This window comes from Herpailurus yagouaroundi, unplaced genomic scaffold, assembly GCF_014898765.1.
Source record: "Herpailurus yagouaroundi ecotype Mexico unplaced genomic scaffold, PumYag 161, whole genome shotgun sequence".
Classification (NCBI taxonomy): Eukaryota; Metazoa; Chordata; class Mammalia; order Carnivora; family Felidae; genus Herpailurus; species Herpailurus yagouaroundi.
Window position 1 is genome coordinate 10245991 of NW_024412402.1, and position 21348 is coordinate 10267338.

At 54.9% G+C, this 21348-nt stretch overlaps 1 protein-coding gene and 1 long non-coding RNA gene across 3 annotated transcripts in view; both read left to right on the forward strand.

The window, feature by feature from the left end:
- Window positions 1–1021: 1021 nt before the first annotated feature.
- On the forward strand, window positions 1022–12703 carry LOC121035455 (uncharacterized). Its single transcript, XR_005792904.1, has 3 exons — window positions 1022–2151; window positions 11279–11501; window positions 12203–12703. It is a non-coding gene; the product is annotated as an uncharacterized LOC121035455 (long non-coding RNA).
- Window positions 12704–14544: 1841 nt separating this feature from the next.
- The window catches only part of TMPRSS4 (transmembrane serine protease 4), a 33387-nt gene continuing 26583 nt past the window's right edge, over window positions 14545–21348 (forward strand). Inside the window, exon 1 of one of the 2 annotated variants that reach the window (XM_040483166.1) lies at window positions 14545–14845. In XM_040483166.1, the coding sequence (XP_040339100.1) occupies window positions 14822–14845 (24 nt within the window). In that variant the 5' untranslated portion in view covers window positions 14545–14821. The remainder of the gene's footprint in view (window positions 14846–21348) is intronic. The other variant, XM_040483164.1, reaches the window with a different exon arrangement.

Genomic DNA, 21348 nt, shown 5'->3' on the forward strand with positions numbered 1-21348 from the left:
CAGCGCCAAGCCCTCAGACTGGTTTGGGTCCTGGCTCTGGTACTTACTGGGGCATCACCTCCCTCATCTGGGTCAACGAGTGGCCTTAGAAGGCCCACCTCACAGAGCACTTTAAGGCTTAAATCAGAAAACCTGTCGAAGAATTTTGCCAGCTGCCAAGCACTGCACAAACGTTTGCCCCCAGTGATGAAAATTTAAAAGGGGCATCTGGGTGGCTCCGTCGGTGAAGTGTCTGACTTCAGCTCAGGTCATGATCTCTTGGTTCGTGAGTTCGAGCCCCGCGTCGGGCTCTGTGCTGACAGCTGGGAGCCTGCTTCAGATTCTGCGTCACCCTCTCTCTCTCTGCTGCTCCCCAGCTCATGCTCTGTCTCTCTCAAAAATAAACATACATGGAAGGAAGGAAGGAAGGAAGGGAGGGAGGAAGGGAGGGAGGGAGGGAGGGAGGGAGGAGGAAGGGAGGAAGAAAGGAAGGAAGGAAGGAAGGAAGGAAATATAAAAATAGGAGTTCCATTCCCAGGACAAGCAAAATGATGGGCCTTTGGGTGCACCGGGGCACCATCGGGATGCCCCAGTCCCCGGGCCTTCTAGATGTAGTTCTAGCTCTATTCCTTTGCTGCTCTGCCTGGAAAAGCAGTCTGGATGGCCCCACTCACTTCGGGCCCAGATGAAACCTTGGAGTGTCGTTGGGAGCCTCTGGATTTGGGGGCCCAAGGGGAGGTGCTCAGCCCCTGCTGGGTAAGATGATCAGTGCCCGCCCCCCTCCCGCCCCACTCCCTGTCTGGCAGGGAAAGCGGAAGGGGAATACCGGCCCCATGAAGCAAGCGAAAACCCTGCAGGCCCAGAAGGTGGAGAAAAATGCGATTAGCATTTTATCTCTGCACCCCGAGCCTGGGAGCCGCGTCTGCATGCCCGCCTCTGTGGGACGAGGGGCAAACGCAGCCAGGACCTTGTGTGTCCACTCCGGCGCCTCTCCCCAGGGAGCCTGCCTCGAGTCTGCGCCCAGAGCCCAGACATCTCTCCTGACCGCCCTGCAGAGCAGGGAGGCGGAGGGAGGCTGAGGCTCTCCTCCAGCAACAGGAGTCCCAGCCCCTTTCCGTGCTCCGAGTGCGAACACCCTCTCCCACTTCCCCCACAGCCCTCTTGCAATTGACTCCTGGTGCTGATGACTGCCCTGGGAAATGTTAAAATAAGATGTGGTGGCTCTGGAAGGCATGAGTCAGGGTTGGGCAGCAGCCAAAGCTGCCACCAGTCTCCCTTCCCCGGCTGCCGGCGGACTCTGGACAGGGAGCCGGCAGCCCCAGGAAGCATTCGTGGTGGAGACCCAGAGGTGGCTGCCTCACTTCCCTCCCAAGCTTAGGGTCCTCTGTGCCCCTGCGTCCCAGGTGGGGCAAAAGCAGCTGCCACTGGCTGGCTGGAGCCCCAGCCCCGGGCCTACAGAGGGTCCCTCTTTTCTTCACCTCTAGCAAATCACCTTCTCCCCTCTCTTCCTCTGGTTCCCTGCCAGCTCCCGGTCCCCTGGAATGCTGGTTCCAATCTGGCTTCCAAATCTCCTTTCAGCCAGACACCGGCCCTCACATCACCTCCCCTCCTGCTCGGCTGCCCTCATTCTTTGGATCCCTAGGCTGACACTCCCGCCGGCCCTTCACCTTCCCTTACTGATCCCAGAACGAGGGACGGAGCGAGCACCTCCACGCTACAAATCCAGCCCCGTGTCCTGCAGATGCAGCGGTCCTGGATGCAGGTTTGGGGGAGTCCAGCGGGGAGGCCCCTGGGCCAGCAGAGCCCCCCAGAGACGCCGGCCCCCCCCCCCCCCCCCCCGAGGCACTGGCCGGTGCCAGCACGTGGCTCGAGCCCCGCTTGTCCAGACCCGGAGCTCCTCACACCGCCTTCTCAGGGGCAGACGCACACCGCCCACGTCCAGTGGGGGTGACTCAGGCTGTACTTGGGCCCGGGCTCCGAGCCCAGCATCGCCCCCACCCCCTCCGAGAAGAGACGGGTGAAGAGACCAGGCTCTTGGCCTCCAGAGCCTTGCCGCAAACCCCGGACCCGAGCGCGGCTTCCCATCTACGAAGCGGAGGAAGGAACGCCCGCCTGGCGAGACCGTTGGCAACACTGGGTGCCATATTCACGCGACGCGTTCAGCAGAGTCTGGTGAGTTCTCACTCGACAAGCAGCATTTCTTGCTGTGGTTATGCCAACGTATTGATTTTTTAAAATAGTTACTCCAGGGACCAGCGGGATGAGTCCCCACCTCAGGTGACCTCCTTCCTGGCATCAGGGTCCCATGGAAGCCAAATCAGTAACTGGGCACCAAATGAACACACAAACAGATCAAGGGAAGGGGGGGGCGTGAGGGAAATTTTCTCTCTGAAAAGGCCCCGCAGCCTCCACTAGGGCTCCACCACAGTTCCTCTCCATCAGGAACCTACCAGCATCCCCCACTCCCAGGCCCTGTCCTCTGACCTGGGTTTGTTCAGAGCCACGCAGCTTATTTCCTGTGCACCCGGGATCCCCCTTGTGACGACGCCTTCTCTGTCTAGACGTGTGTCACCGACTAAAGCCAGAGTAGGCCCCTGCTCCCTGGGCCTCTGAGATGGCGTTTCTATTCCCATTATGAGTTGGCTTCAGAAAACCAGCCCTCAGTATTCAGAAGCTTCACCGCTTTGGCAGCCCACGGCCCGGCTGTCCGGGTGCAGGCGTGTGCCGCTTGCCACGCACAGGGTGTGATGGTTACGAAGGGCTTCACCCCACGCACTGCCTCGGCCCCGGTTTATTATGACCCAGTGTTCCCGCTCTGCACTGTAAGTGCAGACCACCCGGCACGCGGGCTCATGGTTCTGTTCCATCGCAGGGAAAAGCAAGTCGAGAGAAGCAGCCAGGAAGGACTACTGCATGAAGGCAGACACCCCTTTGGTTCACAGGGGCCGGGACCACGGGTCAGCCTGTCTCCTCTCCAGACCCTGCCTGAGGGCCCCCTGCCCAGCAGAAGCAATGGTGACACCGCCTCTGACCCCTTCCCGCGGCCCAGCTGGGGGTCAGGAATGGAGACCCGGCAGCTGGCTGGGGCTCTGGCCCCTTTGATTCTGCAACTGAGAAGCGGGCAGATGGTGCGGAGAGAAGGAAGGCAGGGCCAAGCGCTTTATCCAATCAGGCCTCTCTCCATCCCTCCCTCCGCACCGCCCCCCCCCACCCCTCGCCCTCTGTCTCGTCCACGTCTCTGCGCTTCCGCCTTCTCACCGCCTTCTGTTTTCCTGTCCACGGCCCTCACTTCCCGTCTCAATAATGATCTTTCCGTTTCTTTCAGCGGGGAAGGAATTTCCTAGATACCTTTCTTCTCTCCTTCCTGTTTTCTGTTTCTCTTCCTCTCTCCTCTTCATTTTTCTTCCTTCATTCCTAACTCTGCTTCATTCTCTTGCTTCCCACCCCCCCATCTGTTCTGTTCTTCTTTTCCTTGCCAAAGGAAAATACTAAAACGGAAGAAGACAACCACAAGCCTCCCGTCCATGTCACACACCCTGCCCCCCAAACACACAGAGCCCGGGATCCCACCAGACGGGCAAGCTGGTAGTTCCACATGCCGTCCTCAGAGGCGTCACCGACAAAACCACTAGCCTTCTCCGTGTCAAGCCCCGGGTGGACCCTCAGACAAGCACATCCTGACCGGGGACAGCCCAGAAATTGCAACTCAGAAATGACCGGACTCAGAAATGACGGCCCCCCGCGGAGCCTCAGTGACCCAACACCTATCCCAGCCTTGGCACCTGCTTGGCACCCACGCCCCCTCCTGCCCCACCAGGCTCCTCCCCTGCCCTTCACTTTGCTTATCTTCGCACCAGAAGATGAGAGCAAGGGCACACCCAGCCTCATCAGGCTTTCCCAATTACTTTTGCCTGAAGCCCCATGAGTAGGAGCCTGCCCACAGCCTAAGACGGCTCAGAAGAGGAAGACAACAAGGGGAACCTACACTTTGGGTGGTTCCCAGAAATACGATATGGAAGAGGTCTGACCCCTGGGAAGGCCAGAGACTGGACAGGAGACACCAGTACTGCCTTATGAACTCATCACGTTTGAACTCATTGCATTTCCTTCAAGCACTCATTCACCTGGGCCCTGCCTGGGCGAGGGGTGCCCGCAGCCCAAGGCCCCCAGACGCCTGACCAAGCAGGATAGCTCCACCCACCGCTCTCACGGGCATCTCTGACTCAACCTGCTCGAATCCAGACTCTTTATCTCCCTCCCCACACTCACCCCTCACCGCCATCTGCCACCTCGGTCAACGGTACCACTATCCGTCCACAGTCACTCAGAGAGCCGGGGCTCACCCTGGATCCTCCCCCTGCCGTGTTTTCCAAACTTATTAGTCACCGAGTCCAGTTCACGTGTAAAATTTCCCTCTCCTCTCCTGTCCCCTTCACCTGGGTTCAGGACCTCATCCTCGCTCACCTGGACTTCTGCAAAAGCCCTTCTTATTCTCTCTTCCCCAGTCTCTTCATTCCATCACTGCCAGGGAAGGGCTTCCGAAATGAACCAAACAAGTCGTCCTGCTTCAACAGCTTCCACTAGCTCCTTACTGCCTAGAGTCATGATGTCCAAACTACTTTGACTGCTGTGTCTAATCAAACAGATGCTGGTATCCATCCCTAAGGTGTGTATTTTTATTTGTGTCTGTGCACTTACATGTGCCATCATCCCCCGCCAATATCTAAAAGACCACAAACCTTTAGGGAAAGAATATTACTGACATCAGGAGATCTGAATCTATGTTGCCAATTACCTTGGTAATTTTGACTATTTCTGGTCTGGCTTCCACTGGTTACAACTGGATTGTTACCACTTTTAACTCAGGATGGAAAGAGGACAAGGGGCCCTTTGAGAGCAGGCTGGGGTGGGGGAGGGAGCAACAGCCTTGCCAAGTTCTTGCTGTCCGGCTTGCGCTTGGGTGACCCACCCTCTCTCCAGCCCCCAGTGTCTTTCCAGGAAACTTGTTGAGCCCTTGTCCATTGTGTGAGGGTCAGCTAGTTAAAGTCAGATAAGAGCACCCATAAATCCACTGCAGGAACAGATGTAAATATGTTACAATGTGCTAACAGGGAGGAGGCAAGGAGACCCTGTCGATTTCAAGGAACCCCTCACCCCATTTACCTCCGACCCTCCCTGATGGAGGCAACATGCACGGCATAGGGGCTAAGGGCAGGCACCAGGGTCAACCCATACAGTAAATATTCGAGAAGCTCAAATTCTTTTTTTTTTTTTTTTTTTTTTTTTTAAACGCTTATAGGGGCGCCTGGGTGGCGCAGTCGGTTAGGCGTCCGACTTCAGCCAGGTCACGATCTCGCGGTCCGGGAGCTCGAGCCCCGCATCGGGCTCTGGGCTGATGGCTCAGAGCCTGGAGCCTGTTTCCGATTCTGTGTCTCCCTCTCTCTCTGCCCCTCCCCCGTTCATGCTCTGTCTCTCTCTGTCCCAAAAATAAATAAAACGTTGAAAAATAAAAAAACGCTTATAAATAGAGGCTTCGATTTTTTTCCTCCTCTCCCAGTGGATCATCTTGCATAATCCCAGGGCTCAAAAACCCTAGTTTGAGAACTTCTAGTGTATACAAAAGGTCTGCGTCCAAATTCCTCATTTTGTGTAAAGGTCCCGCCAAAGAAGATGTCTTGTAAATTTCTCATAATCGGGGCTATGGAGGATTTATGTTCCCAGCACGAGACTGGTGTGGAGCAGGTGCTCAGTAAATATTTGTGGAATTAATAGCTGGTTCCCCAAACACATACAGCCTCCTCTCTGGGCTGTGAATGTTCTTTTCCCCCTTAGAGCCCAGACTCTTTCACTTAGCAAGTCCTTGTTCAGCCTCATAAGCTCAACTCAAATGTTACCTCCTCTGGGGAGGCTGCCCAGACCTCGGGCTCTGTTTGTTCTTTCAGTACAGTATCTTCCTGCAGATCAGAGGGCGAGGTCTGGACCAGGTCACCCCCACCCACCCTATCACTCACCACCCACCTCTCCACCCCCCTCTACCCTGGTCAAGAGATGTGGAGGCAGGGAAGGCACTTCATCTGAGCGTCCCCAGTGCCCAGCACACTGTAGGTTCTCAGTCAACGTCTGATGAATCAGAGATTCACAGAGCCAGGAATGAGGTCAAGGGATGGTCCAGGCCAGAGACTTCCAGACTCAAGAACTTTGGTTCAGGGCAACAGGCAGGGAGATGAGGGCCAAGGGAGATGGCGTGGGGAACATCCAGGACCATGTCTGCATGGTGAACCTCATGAAGTCTGCTCACTGATGGCATTCCATGCGAGACACGAAGCCTACTTGGAGAAGTAGGGACCCCGGGCGAGGGAGTGAGCACTGGAGGCACCGTGGCGGCACCTGCAACCCCACGGAGGCCAGGGAGCCTCAAGGAGCCAAGCAACCTCTCCCCCAACCATCGCTCTGCGGCCAAAAGCACTCAGTCAAGGGAGAGGCACCAGCACCATCATTAAATGATGGCGTGGGGGACCTGCCAAAGCCCGGACAAAGGCAGTCTAAAAGCATTCCTGCTTCCAACTGGGCCAACCCAACGAACTCACTTGTTAATGGACCCCCATCAACACCGCCAGCCACACAGAAGCCTCAGCCACCCCCAACCCCTCCCCCAGGGGGCCCTTCCGGTCCTGCGCCAGCATCCTGCACCAGCTTGGGTCCCAGGCCGGCCCGCCCGGTATGGGCTGTGGGCTGTTAGGCCAGTCACCTCCGTTCTGCAGCCATCATGGGAACCGGAAGATGGAGCCTGCAAGGCTCTTAGGACAGCAGCAGCCACGGTACCCACTGCAGGCAGCACAGGGCAAAACGCGAAGTGCAAAGCCAGAGAGAACAGGTCTCCTCCTTTTCTCCAGCCTCCCTGGCCCTGTGGACCAAGCAGTGATTGAGGCTTTCTCCATCTTTCACCTCAACTACTACGACCAATTCTTCCCCACCTCCCTCCTCTGCCCTGTGCCGCTGCCAGAATCACCTTCCCCTGTGGCAGGAGTTGTGTTTTCAGCTACTTTTACCCAAGCAGCATTTAAGCGCCTTTCGCGTGCACGTGCCAAACTGGGACTGCAGGTATAAAGATACGCGCGGCCCCTCCTAGGAAGTGCTGCGCAGCGTCCCTAAGTACTTAAGGCTGTCGTACAAGGTCACTAAGCTGGGACTCGAACTGGTCACCACCCCAACTCCATCGCCCCTCGCTTGCCCCCCCTTCCCTCCCAGCCCACCTTCAGCACAAGGACTAGCAGCAGAAGTCCCGGCATAAAAAAGGCTGTCCAGGGGCGATGACAGAAACAGGCAGAGGACAGGACTCAAGCATCTCCAACCATCCGGCTCAATGGCTTTGGGGGAGGAATTGCCTTTTGATAGGGCAGGAGGGTCACTTCCCTGCTCAATATTTCCCTTTAGGTGGCAGTGTGAGCAAGCTCAGAGCCTCCCCCCCCCCCAGGAGGGCCTCCCCCCTGCCCGGGAGGGCCTCCTCCCCCAGCAGGCCTACCTCAGGAGAAACCAGCCCAGGGCCCCAGACAAACAGCCAGCCAGTACTGGTCCAGCCTAGACTTGAAGGCCAAAAGCAAGAGCCAGCACAGCCCCAAGCCTCCGGCCTGAGCCCACCAGTCCCAGGCTGCGAGAAAAAAAAGCCCACTCCCAATGCGCGATGGCCACATTGCCTACCCCCTCCCCCAGACATCATCTCACCTGGATGCAGGACGCTTGGTGTAGCTGACGTGGTACAAGTTACATTGGGGCGAAAAAAAGCCAGAGCCAAATAGGAGCAGACAAGTGAATTTGCTGCAATAAATGTAATCTAGGTCAGGGATCAAAACTCCTGTCCACAGAGGACACAAGCTGCCAGGACTTAGCTGTTCTGTGTGTATAATCCTCAAGGACACAGGGCAACTCTAGAGGAAAGAGGAAGAACACAGAGAAGAAAAAGACCTGGGAGCTGCCGCTGTGTTCCTTTCCTGGCGCGACAGTGACAAAGGCCCACAAATGAGGTGGCCTAATCGATAGAGACCTAGGGTTACACAGTTCTGGAGGCTGGAGATCTGAAATTAAAATGCTGGCAGGGCCAGGCTCCCTCTGAAGCCTCTAGGGGAGGATCCTTCCTTGACTCCTCCAGCTTCCGGTGGCCCCAGGTGTTCCTCCACTTGTGGCTGCACCTCCCCATCTCTGCCCACCCCCCCATATCAGTGTTCCCCCAATCCCTCCGTCTTCACATCTTCTTTCCTCCGTGCATGTCCATCCCTGTCTCTTCTAATGAATCGTGTTGGATTCAAGGCCCATCCTTCTCCAACAGGACCTAATCTTAACTAACAACATCTACCTACGGGGACCCTGCTTCCCAATAAGGTCGCATTCTGAGCATGCGGGTGAACATGAATTGCTAAAGGACACTACCCAACCCAGCAAAAAGCTATCCTGCCCGGTTGTCAACAAAAGGCAGAAGAAGAAAGTACCATGTGAAGGGGTTTGGGACGGGTCAGTTCCAGGTGGACGTCTTAGCGGCCCCGGCCAAGTCACTCCGCTTCTCTGCGCCTCAGTTCTCTGGTCAACTGCACAAGGTCGTTTTGAAGGTCACATAAGAAAAAACTTGGTTACTGCAAAGCTCTGTACCGGGAAACACGGGTGATGTTTCCCTCAACAATGCCAGGTAAGACACCACCGATACTCTGCCTGCCTCCTTTCTAGGTCCACGGTTCCTACATTCCAGAATACCCTCTGCAACTGTGGGACCAATCTCGCATGAGCCACGAGCCGGCTCCCTGGGTGAACTGGGAGCGCCTGCCCTGATCACACGAACAAGCACTGGCCAACGTACCTCTGCAGAAAGTCAAAACTGGATCATGTTGTGATTCAGGGCTTCTAGACGGCACCCTTAAGCAGCTGGGCCACAGGGAATCGGGGGTGTTGTCCTGTGAAGCCTCCGCCTGGTTCACAGAGGCAGTGAGGTGCAGAACGAGCCCAGAGAAGGAGCCCAGCACAGCGTGAACAAAGCCCGGCGAAGCTCTCAGGACCGAGAGGGGGCGCAGCTGCGGGACAGTCCAGCCCTTCCCCCAGCGGGCGGAGGGATCTACATCCGGGTCCTTGAAATCCTCAAGGCCTTTACTCAAGCTAGTCACTTACCTCACCTGCCTGAGCTCAGGGGTGGGCGGAGCCTCCCGACCCACGTTGTTCCCCCAAGTTCCCCACCCGCGTTGCTCCCCGGTGTTCCCAGCCACCTTGCGGGGCAGACCGTGAAGAGACTCAAAAGGGGTAAGGGTCCCTCCCTCACCCACACAACTGGCAGAAGATGCGGCTGGAACGTGAGTTACCAACACGTACTGTTCATGAAGCTTTAAAGAATGAACGACGTGCACAGAATACAGGGCCCACGGTAATCAAAAAAACACATTCTAAGAGTGACGATTCATCAACCCACAACTGAAATCATCCTCATTTTCCTTCACCGGCAGTATTTCCATGGCACCTACTGTGTGCCGCGTCCTGCCGTAAGCACTTTCTCGACGTTAAGTCACTTAACCCTCACAGCCGCCCCAGAAGGTGGGGCATATTTATTGCCACCCACTTCAGAGATTTGGAAAGTGAGACAGAGAGGGGTTAAATAACGTGCTGAAGGTGACATAGCTGGAAAGTGACAGAGCCATTAAAGTTAAGATGTAACGCCCACAAGGGGCTCCTGGGTGGCTCAGTCGGTTAAGCTTCCAGCTTCGGCTCACGTCATGATGTCCCGGTTTGGGGGTTCAAGCCCCAGGTCGGGCTCTGTGCTGACAGCTAGGAGCTTGGAGCCCTCCTTGGATTCTGTGTCTCCCTTTCTCTCTGCTCCTCCCCTGCTCACTCACTGTCTCTCTCTCTCTCTCTCTCTCTCTCCTTCAAAAATAAACAAACATTCAACAAAGAAAAGATTTTAAAAAGATGTAACACCATGCATGGTGATTATTCCGTGTACAAGCTGGGAATACAAATGTAGTAAAGTTTTCATCTATACAATTTAATTTCTAACCATGCTCTTAAAAAAAAAAAAAATCATGCAAGTTCTATATGTTCATGGTCTCAGATGCGTAGCAGTTAGGACGAAAGGCAATGTCGCCCACCCCATCAGCCTCCCTATTTCTTTCAACCACAAGCAGCTCCAGGGTAAAGTTCAGAGCATCTTCTAGAGACACCTGAAAAGAAAGGCTGGACTCGGCAATAATGGGAAATTCAGTCTTTGCCTAATTTGTGGGGAGAAGGCCGAATGGCAAGGTATTTTTCTGAGACCAATTTCAAATACATGGGCAATGTGGAAACTGTCCCCAGGGACGGCCCAGAGTTCTGGGGCAACGGGGGCGTGAGTGGCTTTTCAAGGGCCCTGGAGAACTGCCGAGGCCCTTGCAGACCCTCTCCACGGCCCATGCAGGACCCAGCCATGCATGAAAAAGTGGAAAAGGCCCAGGTGTCCTAGGTGACACAAGCCTGGGGCACAGCCCTCTCTGGGCCTCAGTTTCCCCCTTTGTAAAGATTTTTTAATGTTTGAGAGCAAAACAGAGCACAAGCGCAGGAAGGGCAGAGAGCGAGGAAGACACAGAACCTGAAGCAGGTCCAGGCTCTGAGCTGTAGCACAGGGCCTGATGCGGGGCTTGAACCTGTGAACTGTGAGATCATGACCTGGGCCGAAGTTGGACACTTCTGACTGAGCCACCCAGGCACCCCTCCCTCTTTATAAAACGGAGGTAACGGAAGCACCCACATCCTAGGGTGGCTCCGAGGTCTGAATAAGGTAATGCAATTTCTTTACACGGACATAAAAGCCTGGCACACAGGAACACGTTACATGTTAGCGATGTTTTACTTCCGCAGCTTTATTGAACCAAACGTGACCTGTTGTTCTGTCAGATACTCCTGTCTGCCCCCACTCCCTACCCTCAAGCCTGACGGGGATTGATCCCAGCAAGGACCCCAAGACAAGGTCAGCTCCCACCCGAACAGATCAGCCACAGTTAGGGATTCTCGATGTCCCCGGTTCCTCTTTGGTGCAGACATGTGAGGCTTCGTTCCACAGCGTTGGGGCCTAAACCATGTCTGGGAGAAGGGTTGGTTAGCCGTGAAAATCCTCTCCCAAAAGTTAGCGAATCCACAGAGAGCCACACTTGCACACCTCACGGTGAGCCAAGGCGTCCCTTCTGTCCCCACAGACACACACTGCCTCCCCCATCCGCCTCATTTCAGAGCCACTTGGCTTGGATGCTATGGGCCGTTGCTGGCACATACCCACCGTCTGCGTCCTTGTCCACAGAACTTCCCGGGAGAGGTCCCAACAGAAGGGTCTGTCGCTGAAACCGAGCTCAAATTACTTGGGCTCAGAGGAAAGAACCATAGGCTCTGCTGGCTGGAAGGAACCCCAGAGGTTCATCGATGGCAAGCTCCAGTCTCTAAATTCAGCTCACTCCAGAAATAACAGCCTCTACCCACTCCCAAGCGTGGGAAGAGTTCGGGAACAGCATTTCTGAAACTTCAAGGTACATACGAATCTCCCAGGGATCTTGTCATACAGATCCTGAGTCCGTAGGTCTGTCGGGGCAAGGGGGAGGGGGGGTGGGGGTTCTGCCTCTCTAACAATCTCCCAGGTGATGCACGGATGCTGGTGGCTCCACAGACACACCTGGAGCAGGAAGGATCTGGAAGGCCTGCTGCCCTCAGAAGCTCCTGCTTGCACAGCAGGCGTGCAGGGCGTGGGCAGACTGAGCTTCCCAAGGTACAAGCTGTGTATTTTTTCCAACTACGGATCGAACCACAGTGCTGTTTACCACCACAGAAAATAATTGTTGGATGGATGAGTGGATGGTTGCCGATACGAAGGTCGAATGTGCCATCAGAACAACTAGCAAATTAATACACTGTCCTAAAAATTGCATATCCAAGTAAAAATGTCCTGGGGGAAAATGAAGGAAGAGGGCAGAAGGCAGGAGAGAAAGAGGGAAAGAGGGAAGGAAGGAAGGAAGGGAGGGAGGGAGGGAGGGAGGGAGGGAGGGAGGAAGGGAGGGAGGAAGGAGGGGAGGGAAGGAAGGAAGGAAGAAAGAGGGAGAAAGAAGAGGTCGAGTGGGGAGCTAAGGCTGCCCCTGGACAAATGGAGGGGGGGGGGTCCAGTGGTAGCCCCCTGCCTGGGCCCTGGGAGGTGTGGGCTCCCTGCTCACTCCAGCCTCTGTGCCTCCCCCTGTAGATTCTGCAAGCCTCTTCCCCAGGTATCACAACATCCCCGTCTCTCCTCGGGCTCCCAGACCCACCTGGAAGCTGGGCCCAGAGCTGAGCCAGCAGGGTTGAATAATCCTCCCTCCAACACGTCACACCCAGCAGCACTCTTGTGCAGTGCTCTTTCCTGTTCATCACTTGAGTGCCTGGCAAGGCGATTCAAAACCTGGGGCCAGATGTTTACACTGGCATATAGAGGATTCCAGCCCAGGGAAAGCCTGTGCAGGATGGCCCATGGGCCCCTCATAATCTGACTGTGGAAGTTCTTTTGAAAAGGGAGGCACCTGCCTAGGTCTTTGCAGCCTGTCCCTTGAAGCCACCTGTTCTAAGGTCATAGCCACTTCACTCCAAACTTCCAATTCTAAAGCCCGCTGCCCTAACATGCACCCCAATGTTTAAAGCAGCACTAATGACAACAGCCAAAGTATGGAAAGAACCCAAATGTCCACCGACTGATGAATGAATAAAAAGATGTGGTACACGTACACAATGGAATATTACTTGGCGATCAAGAAGAATGAAATCTTGCCATTTGCAACAACATGGATGGAACTAGAGGGTATTATGCTCAGTAAAATCCATCAGTCAAAGACAATATCGTGATTTCACTCACGTGTGGAATTTAAGATACAAAACAGATGAACGTAAGGGAAGCCAAAGCAATATAAAAACATAAGAACAAAACATAAGAAACTTAAACACAGAGAACAAACTGAGGGTTGCTGGCGGGGTGTGGGATGGGGGGGGAAGGACTAAAGGGGTGATGGGGCATTAAGGGGAACACTTGGTGGGACAAGTACTGGGTGTTACGTGTAAGTGATCAATCGCTAAATTCTATTCCTGAAATTATTATACACTGTATGTTAACTGACTTGTTAAATTTTAAAAAAATAAATAAATAAAGCGGGGCACCTGGGTGGCTCAGTCGGTTAAGCATCCAACTTCAGCTCAGGTCACAATCTCGCGGTTTGTGGGTTTGAGCCCCACGTCGGGCTCTGTGCTGACAGCTCAGAGTCTGGAGCCTGCTTGGGATTCTGTGTCTCCCAGTCTCTTTCTGCGCCTCCCCCACTCACTGTCTCTCTCTGTCTCATTCTCTCAAAAATAAATATTAAAAAACCCCTTTAAAATAAATAAATAAAGCATAAAACACTCATAATGAATGAATGAATGAATGAATGAATGAATGAATGAATGGCCCATTGCCCTAGATGGGAAAAGGGCTGGTGCCATACTGGCCCAAGAGACCCTCCAGACCAGCCTTGGGTCTCTGCTGCTCAGAGACAAGTCCAAGGCCATACCACACTGAGCAGCAGTAGTGGAGCCAACAATCAGTTAAAACTATCCTCCCGCTCAGACGTCACTACAGTCATCCAGGCGCCATATTTCCCCAGACCGTGGACTTAGGGCCTCAGACACTTGTACTACCATCAGCCCGTCCACACGGGGAACCAGATTCAAGTCCCAACTCTGCCAAAACCTCGGTGTGATTTGGGGGCCGGTCACTTCCTGTGCACGAGCTCGGATTTCCTCGACTGGCGACACAGAACGTCCCTCACACGGTTGCACGTGGACGGCAAGCGTGCCATCGCTGGAAGGGACGAGGCACATGTCCACCCTGGACTGGTCTCCAGGAGGCATTGAGCGTCTGGATTTGTTCGGAATCTGGCGCTAATTTACTGTGCGATCTGAGCTATGTGGCTTCGCCTCTCTCGAATTTCGTTTCCTCGCCCACAAAATGGAGAGATGGGAGAAGACAGTCACCCAGGTTCCTTCTAGCTCCCTGGCTCTGTGGGTCAAGGCTTCACCTTGTATATCCCTTGGCCAGGGGCCAACTCAGGCCAAGATATTCAAATAGGTAATAACCGGTGAGGCGGGGCGAGAAACCCTTGGGAGGGATGCTGGCAGGGACGTTGGGCATGAGTCCCGCGCGGGCCAGGTCCGCGCCGGGGGTGGGGGGGGACAAGGGACGGGGTAGAAACCGCCCCATGTGCTTTCCGATCCTGTTGCTCCACACGTGGCAACGAGCCAGTTCCGCTGAGCGCCCCACTCTCCTCCACCTCCCCGCAACCCCAGTCAAAAGCACCCACGCATGGAGAAGTCACGCAACCTGGAGAGAGAGAGCGCGAGCGAGCGAGCGCGCACGCCTCCGGGCATCTCCGCCAGCCAGCACCGGGCCGGGGGTGGGGGGGGGGGGATGTAATTCAGGCGGGAAGGCTTTTTGCAACATCTTAGGTGTGTCACCTGCTCAGGGGCCAAAGGCCACGAATGACTCCAGGTGTGTCCCAGCCCCTACAATGGGTGTGAGGTTACAAGACACTTAATCATTCCAGTTTGGCAACTTCACCTGTAGGGTTGTTTTAATCAACTGGCCAGCAGTCCCCAAATCACTCCTGGAATGCAGCGGTGGAGGCAGCGGGGTGCTGAGGGGAGAGGGATGCCTGACACGCGGGACCAACGCCTGCCCTGCACTTAGGCCTCTTCCGGCCAGTGCTGCCCAGGGCGGCTCTGACCCGCGGACCTGCCAGGGCCCGATCCAAGGAGGTCCTCCTCCCGGCAGGCTGCCGACCTCGGCTCCGGCCTGTAGAGAAATATGGAAGATCGCAGAACCGGCATGGTGAGTGTGGGGGTCCCCTGCTCCTAGTCCTGCGGGAGGGCAGGTCTCCCCAGAAAGGGCCCTTCAAGCAGCCTGAGAGTTTTATAACACCTTCCCGGTTAAAAAAAAAAAAAAAAAAGAGGGGACAGTGAATCACCCCCACATGCCAGCCCTTGCGAGTCTCAGTGCCCGTCTGCTCTCCTCTCCCTTCCCTGCCAGCAGCCCCTGCACCAGCACCGAGGATGCAGGGACACAGAGGCCAGGCTTCCCCTCCCTGATCCTCCTCCTAAATCCTTCGTGCTCTTTTGTCCAAGGTCTCCTGGTCTGTTGGCTGGAGGTTGGCACTGTTTTTCCAAGGGCAAGGGGCTGTTTTGATGGCCCTCTGCCGCCTCCGTGGGGAAATGGACTCCCTTTCTTCCTACAGAAAACAAGGGACAGTTGCCTCAAAACAATCTAAGGTGTTTGTGGAGATCCACTTGGCCTCTTTTTAGACCCTGCCCTCTCTCCTCCTCCTCCGAATGCCCAGAGCACCTGCACTATCTTGGGACAAAGAGAATCAATCCCATCTCTCAAGGACATCTGAGGACAGGGAGGGGAAGAGATCATATCCGAGTCTGAGGTGGAACTCAGGGAATCTTTCCATCTCTAATTCTTGGCAAAGATGCTGCAGTTGCCCAAAAACCAACACGAAAACGAAAGGGGAGGAAGGGGAAGCTTTCCGTCCAAGGGGAACAGAGGTGACCTGCTGGGGCCCCCCAAGTGGCATTCTCCTGGCAAAACTCTAGACCCAGGGCTGGGGTAGCTGAGGATCAGAGAGGGGAAGGGCTTGCCTGCTTTCCTCTGTGATCCAGCCAGGATGGAAGCACCAGCTTCCCACAGCCCCATCCAAGGAAGCACCTAGAAGCCAAGCCTGTGTGCCTAGAAGCTGCATCCTGCTGGGCTCTCAGGAGACAAAGGAGGCACTGCCTGCCTGAGCGGCTGTGAGCTGCTTGTTGGTGACACCGAGGCGGTCTGAGTGCCTCTCGAGGGAGTGACGTGGGAGGGGGCAGTTTCTAAGGCACTTAAACCAGAGCACAAACTGTAGAATCAAAAGGTCGAACGGCCAGCTCCCTTCTTAGCGTATTATTCTTGAGACTTTGCTCTTCCTGAGACTCATTTTCTTCCTCTGTAAAATGGGAATCTTTTTTTTTTTTTTTAACGTTTATTTATTTTTGAGACAGAGAGAGACAGAGCATGAACGGGGGAGGGTCAGAGAGAGGGAGACACGGAATCTGAAACAGGCTCCAGGCTCTGAGCGGTCAGCACAGAGCCCGACACGGGGCTCGAACTCACGGAGTGTGAGATCGTGACCTGAGCCGAAGTCGGCCGCTTAACCGACTGAGCCACCCAGGCGCCCCTGTAAAATGGGAATCTTATCCATGCCACGCCTATGCATGCCGAAGGCCAGTGGAACGACTGGGCTAGTAAGCCTAAGAATGTGGGGCCAAAGAGGAATCCCCTCCAGGAAGTGACAGATGGGCGGCATGGCCCCACTGAACTTCACCAGCCAGGCAAGGAGCTGGGCGTTGCTGGCAGTGGCATTGCCGGGGTCCCGGGTAGGACCAGAGAGCTTCTGGCCCCTGAGCCAGCCGTGAAACCACCTGTGCCTAATAACCCAGTCATTTCCCTCTAATGAGGCTGGGAGGGCCATAGCGCCCAGCCCTGGGGAAAGATGAAACAATTCATGCTGGGGCCCAGCCCTTCCTTCCCCCTCCCCGCCTCTTCTCACCCCTGCCAGCCCCGCCCTGGACAGACAAGTCCTGCAGTTACTACCTCACAGCAGTGGGCAGAGGTCTGAGCCCCATCTCTGTCCCCGAGGGGAATGTTTCCCTTGATATTTCAGCTGCGGCTGAGGCCTGGAGGGAAGCCTGGGTCCCTGGGACTGGCCATCCTGGTCTTGACTCCTTACTGCCCACGAGGCCCCAGACAGACCATGAGCCACCAGAGTAGAGTATTAAACACCCGAGGTCAGTCCCAGCCCTCTGGCTGCTCTAGAGGAAGCAGGTTCTTCCTTCCCTCTCCCCTTTTCCAGCTGGTTCAGAGCAAGGAGTTTGCTAGGCTTGGCCGGGACTCAGGAATGTGCCAGGTCAGTGGGCCAGCCTGCGGCAGTTGGGGGTCTAGGAGCACGGGCAGGCCCACCACTCAGCCCTGGCGATGCCATCCTGGGCTCCGGAAAGACCCTAGAGGGTAAGCTCGGCAAAGAAGGGCTAAGGCCCCTGCCTGCTCCCCCAGTGCCCTCCCTACCTGGGTGGGGGGCTTGCTGCTGCTGTGACCCCCGAAGTAGCTCCCTCCATGTAGCCATTTAATCAGTCCCTACAACTGGCCAGCCTCCCGAGGGCAGCAAGGGGGGCACGAGGGTACAATGCCCTGGTTCTGCCCTGGAGCTTCCCCAAATCCAGAGGAAGGAGAGCTCCTTAAGCCAAGGATCCAAAGAGACTGCGGCAAGTCCAATACCAGAGGTGATGACAAGGGACTCCTAGAGCAGAGAAGGCAGTGAATCCTCTCCAGGGTGGTTGCGAAGTTGTCCCAGAAGAAACAGTATTTGCACTGGAACTTGAAGGATGAACAGGCTCTCTCCAGGCAGATAGGGTGGGAAGCGGCGGGTGGGGGAGAGTAAGGGGGAAAATGGGGGGGGGGGGACATAAAAACGGGTCTCAGGAACTCTGGACAAACTTGGCAGGAGATGGCAGGAGACAGAGGCTCTCGGGCCTGAGAATCTGCATTTCACATTTCCCAGCAGCTCCCCCCGGGGCTTCCTTCTTGCTCACCTAAAAACATCTACCCAATAACACCCCTCAAATGTCCAAGCAACCATCCCCCAGACGGTGAATTCCTCACAACCTAAAATGCATTCGGCTCCCACGTTTTCATGTAAACGTGTGGCCGCCAGACTGGGAGCTTCTTGAGGACTGGGTTTTTCCCACTCTTAGCCCCAAACCTGACACAGGGCCTGACACACAATAGCCACGTGATGAATGCTTGCGAGTGAATAACAAGTAAGTGACAAAAGACTGAATTCCCAGAACCTGCTGATGTATCTGACACTGATAACAAAGCCAGTCAAGTCTGACTGGAAAAGACCCAGAACCTACCAGGGGTGTCACCAAAGTGCTTTCATCCCAATCAGGGCGGGGGGGGACGTGGGGGGCGGGGGGTGCGGAAGTGGAGAGAGACAAGCCCAAGCCTGTCTGGAAACCCCAGGGACTGGAAAGAGAGTCTGAGCAGAACCAATGTGGCAATCCCTCTGCGATGTGCTCGACTCCACCTCACAGCCTGCGGCTCTGTCTTGATTACAGCAGAGAAATCTGTAAACAAGCCTCAAAACCGCAACACCCCTCCCCTACCACTCCTTCCCAAAGCAGCTTCCAGCTCCCCGGCATAATCCATGCACAAGCAGGGACGCGCACGCACGGGGTAGCGGATGAATGGAACGCTTGAGGGAGGGGGGCGAGAGACTGAGACGGCACCTGTCCGGGGCGGCAGCGGTCTCCCGTTGTGCCATGTCCCGCACGTCGGTCAGGCTGGCCTCTGCCTGCTGGTGTGGCTGAGCTCGCCACAGGGTTAGGCACTTCCTGGGATCTCAGTTTCTCCTTTACAATACGTATTCACTCGTTCGTTCGTCGCGTGTTCCTCAAGCATCAACTGCGTGCCAGGCACTGGCAAGACTCCGGAAGGTTCAGAGAAGAACACACACAAGCGAAGCCCTCGGTTCCGTACAGATGGAACAGAGGCAGAGCCGAGTGCTGACCCCACCCCAGGCAGAACAGGCCACTTATTCACCCACAGACCTCAACACAAAGACGATGATGCAGCTGAGGTCACCCCACCCCAGCCTACTCTCACCCTGACACCGGGGCCTTCTCTCATGATCACGTCTCTGATCCCCAGGGAGGAGGGTACCCCGCCAGGCCATCGGGAGCACCTCTCCCGGTGAGTAGGACTCGCTGAATGTGTCACCCCTACCTGAACGCAGCAAGTGCAGCCTGAGAAGCACATTCACCTCCCGAATCTCCCCGCATCTTACACCAGCCGAGACATCATCATCCTCGTTCTAGAGATGAGAAATGCCAAGACTCAGGAGGCTCATGACTTGAAAGGGTCACTCCGCCAAGATCTCTAAGTTCTGGGACTTCAATATCAAGGGCTCAGATTTTTTCATAATGCCCTCCTTCTCCTCCCAGATGTGAACCCATAGACCTGAACTTGAGACTAGACCTCGAACTTGAACTTGCAGTGGAAACTGCAGAGCCAGGGAGCCCCGTATCTCCCTACCTAGAAGCTGATCAACTTTGTAATATAAAGTGTGCATTGAGTGAAGACCGTATCAGCTGGCGTGACCAAGTGGAGGAAAGACAATGTCCTTTCTGTCCAGAGACCTTCATCCCTCACTACCCTGCCAAAGGTCACTAGGAGGAAAAGAACACACGGCAAAGGAAACCAATGGACAGAATTAACTTAGACTTTCAAGAATACCAGGGAAAAGCTTCATACCCAAAGCCGCTTGGGAAAAAAACACGCAAGTTACCATGAGATCACTGAGGATAGAAAACTAAGTGAGAGAGAGGAAATTATAAGTAAATCAGGCTTTGAACTAGTCTTCTCTGTGGGACGAGGCAACAGAAGTTGCAGGCTAACATCAAGCGAGCTCTTTGGAGTCACAGGCCCTCAGGAAAGGACCTTAGAGGTCTTCTTGGTCAACGTTTTCCCCAAATTTGTTTCAGCCTCAGAGCCTGTTGCCCAGCAAAATCTAACCTAGAACCCCCACATGGAAAACAGACCCCCACCCACTCCTGCCCTGCCTCCCTCCTCTTGCAACAACCTCACGGGTCTCCATCAAGTCCCCAGGGGTGCCATAGAGCTCTCATCTGGCCTTGCCCTGTCTACTGTGGACATCTACATGAGCTTCTACTCACACACCTTCTGTTGCTTAGATGATCTGCCCTTCACTGAGAGAGAGAGTGAGGAGAGGGAGAGAGAGAGAGAGTGAGAGGGGGAGAGAGGGAGGGAGGGGGGAGACAGAGAGGGAGGGGGGAGAGAGAGATAGAGAGAGAGATCTTTCCTTTCTGTAATGTCCCTCATTCATCCTGGGCATCCCTTTGGCCACTTCCTTGACACAGCCCTCCACATGGTCAAGGACCACGTTTGTGCTACCAAAGGTCTTTGCTTCTCTGGCCTGAAGCCTCCTCCCTTTGTTCATAGAGAGGTCAGGTGACATCTCAGGACACCTAACTGCCCTGGCGCCTCTCCACCCAGTGCGCTCCACTGCATTCATTGATTCCCTCCTGAAGGCAGGCCTCTGGGCCCAGTGAAATCACAGAAATGGCCACCATCTGCCCAGCACCTATTATGTGTGAGGCCCCCTGCCAGGCTCTTCCCACTAATAACTAATGATTTTTTAGCATGGGCTATGCCAAGCCCTTACTAGCTTCTACAGTAATAGTTCTATGGTGATAGTTATTAATTACTAATAAGAAGTAACAGAACATATGCTTCATGGGCACAAGGACTTTGCCTTTTTTATTCACTGCTGTATAACCAGCCCCCAGAACAGTGCTTCACTGGATGGATACAACAGTCTTATTGTGGTTATTTTTATTGTTACTGACATTTATCACATTCTTACTGTATACCAGGCAATGCGCTATAGGCTACGCATATTTGGGTCTCATTAAGACGACTTAGAATCAATCTCTCTGTCGCACGCACGCACACATGTGGCTCCCAGTGCCTAAATAACTTGCGTAGCCAACGGCAGACGGGAGAGGAAAATCTTACGAAGCCTCACTGAGTTACCGAGTGGGCAGAAAAGGTGGTCAAAGTGGTAAAAGGGAGCTTCGGTTATGTAATCACCAAGCACTAGCTGCAGAGAAGTCACTGGAACACCACGGCAGCACTCTTTATGGGATCACGAGTTCGGAGTTCACAGGAGAGACTCAGGAGTCACTGCAGACGTTGGCCAGGAGACGGCGGCTCTTTGCTGCAGCAGCCAAGCCAGCCCCCTGGGGCTGCTTCCCCGGGAGCATCCAGAACAAGTGAGAACACTCAGTCCTGCCCTTGAACAGCACCGCCATGCACACCCTCCTTGAACGCCATGTGGAGGTCTGCTCCCCAAGCCTCCAAGGTAATTGGAGCTGAGGGCAATGCCCAAGCACTAAATTTAAATTTGTCTCTATGCTGAGCATCTCACCAGGGTCACTACCTTGTTCATCCTCACCCACAACATCAGGAGGCCGATCACACTCTACCCACTTTACAGATGAGGAAACGAACGTGTCAGAAGCACATGAGTGGTCAGGGCCAGAGCTGGACTCAGGCCAGAGCCCCCGACACAGAGCTCGGAAGAGCAGACACAGGGTCAACCCTCCATCTGCCCAGAGCAGCTGAGACCCCTCGAACTGCAAAGACCAACCGAGGGCGACCGTGAGGAAGTCTGTGAAATCACGAGAGGACCAGACAGGGTTCCTGTGACCTTGAAAACGCGTGTC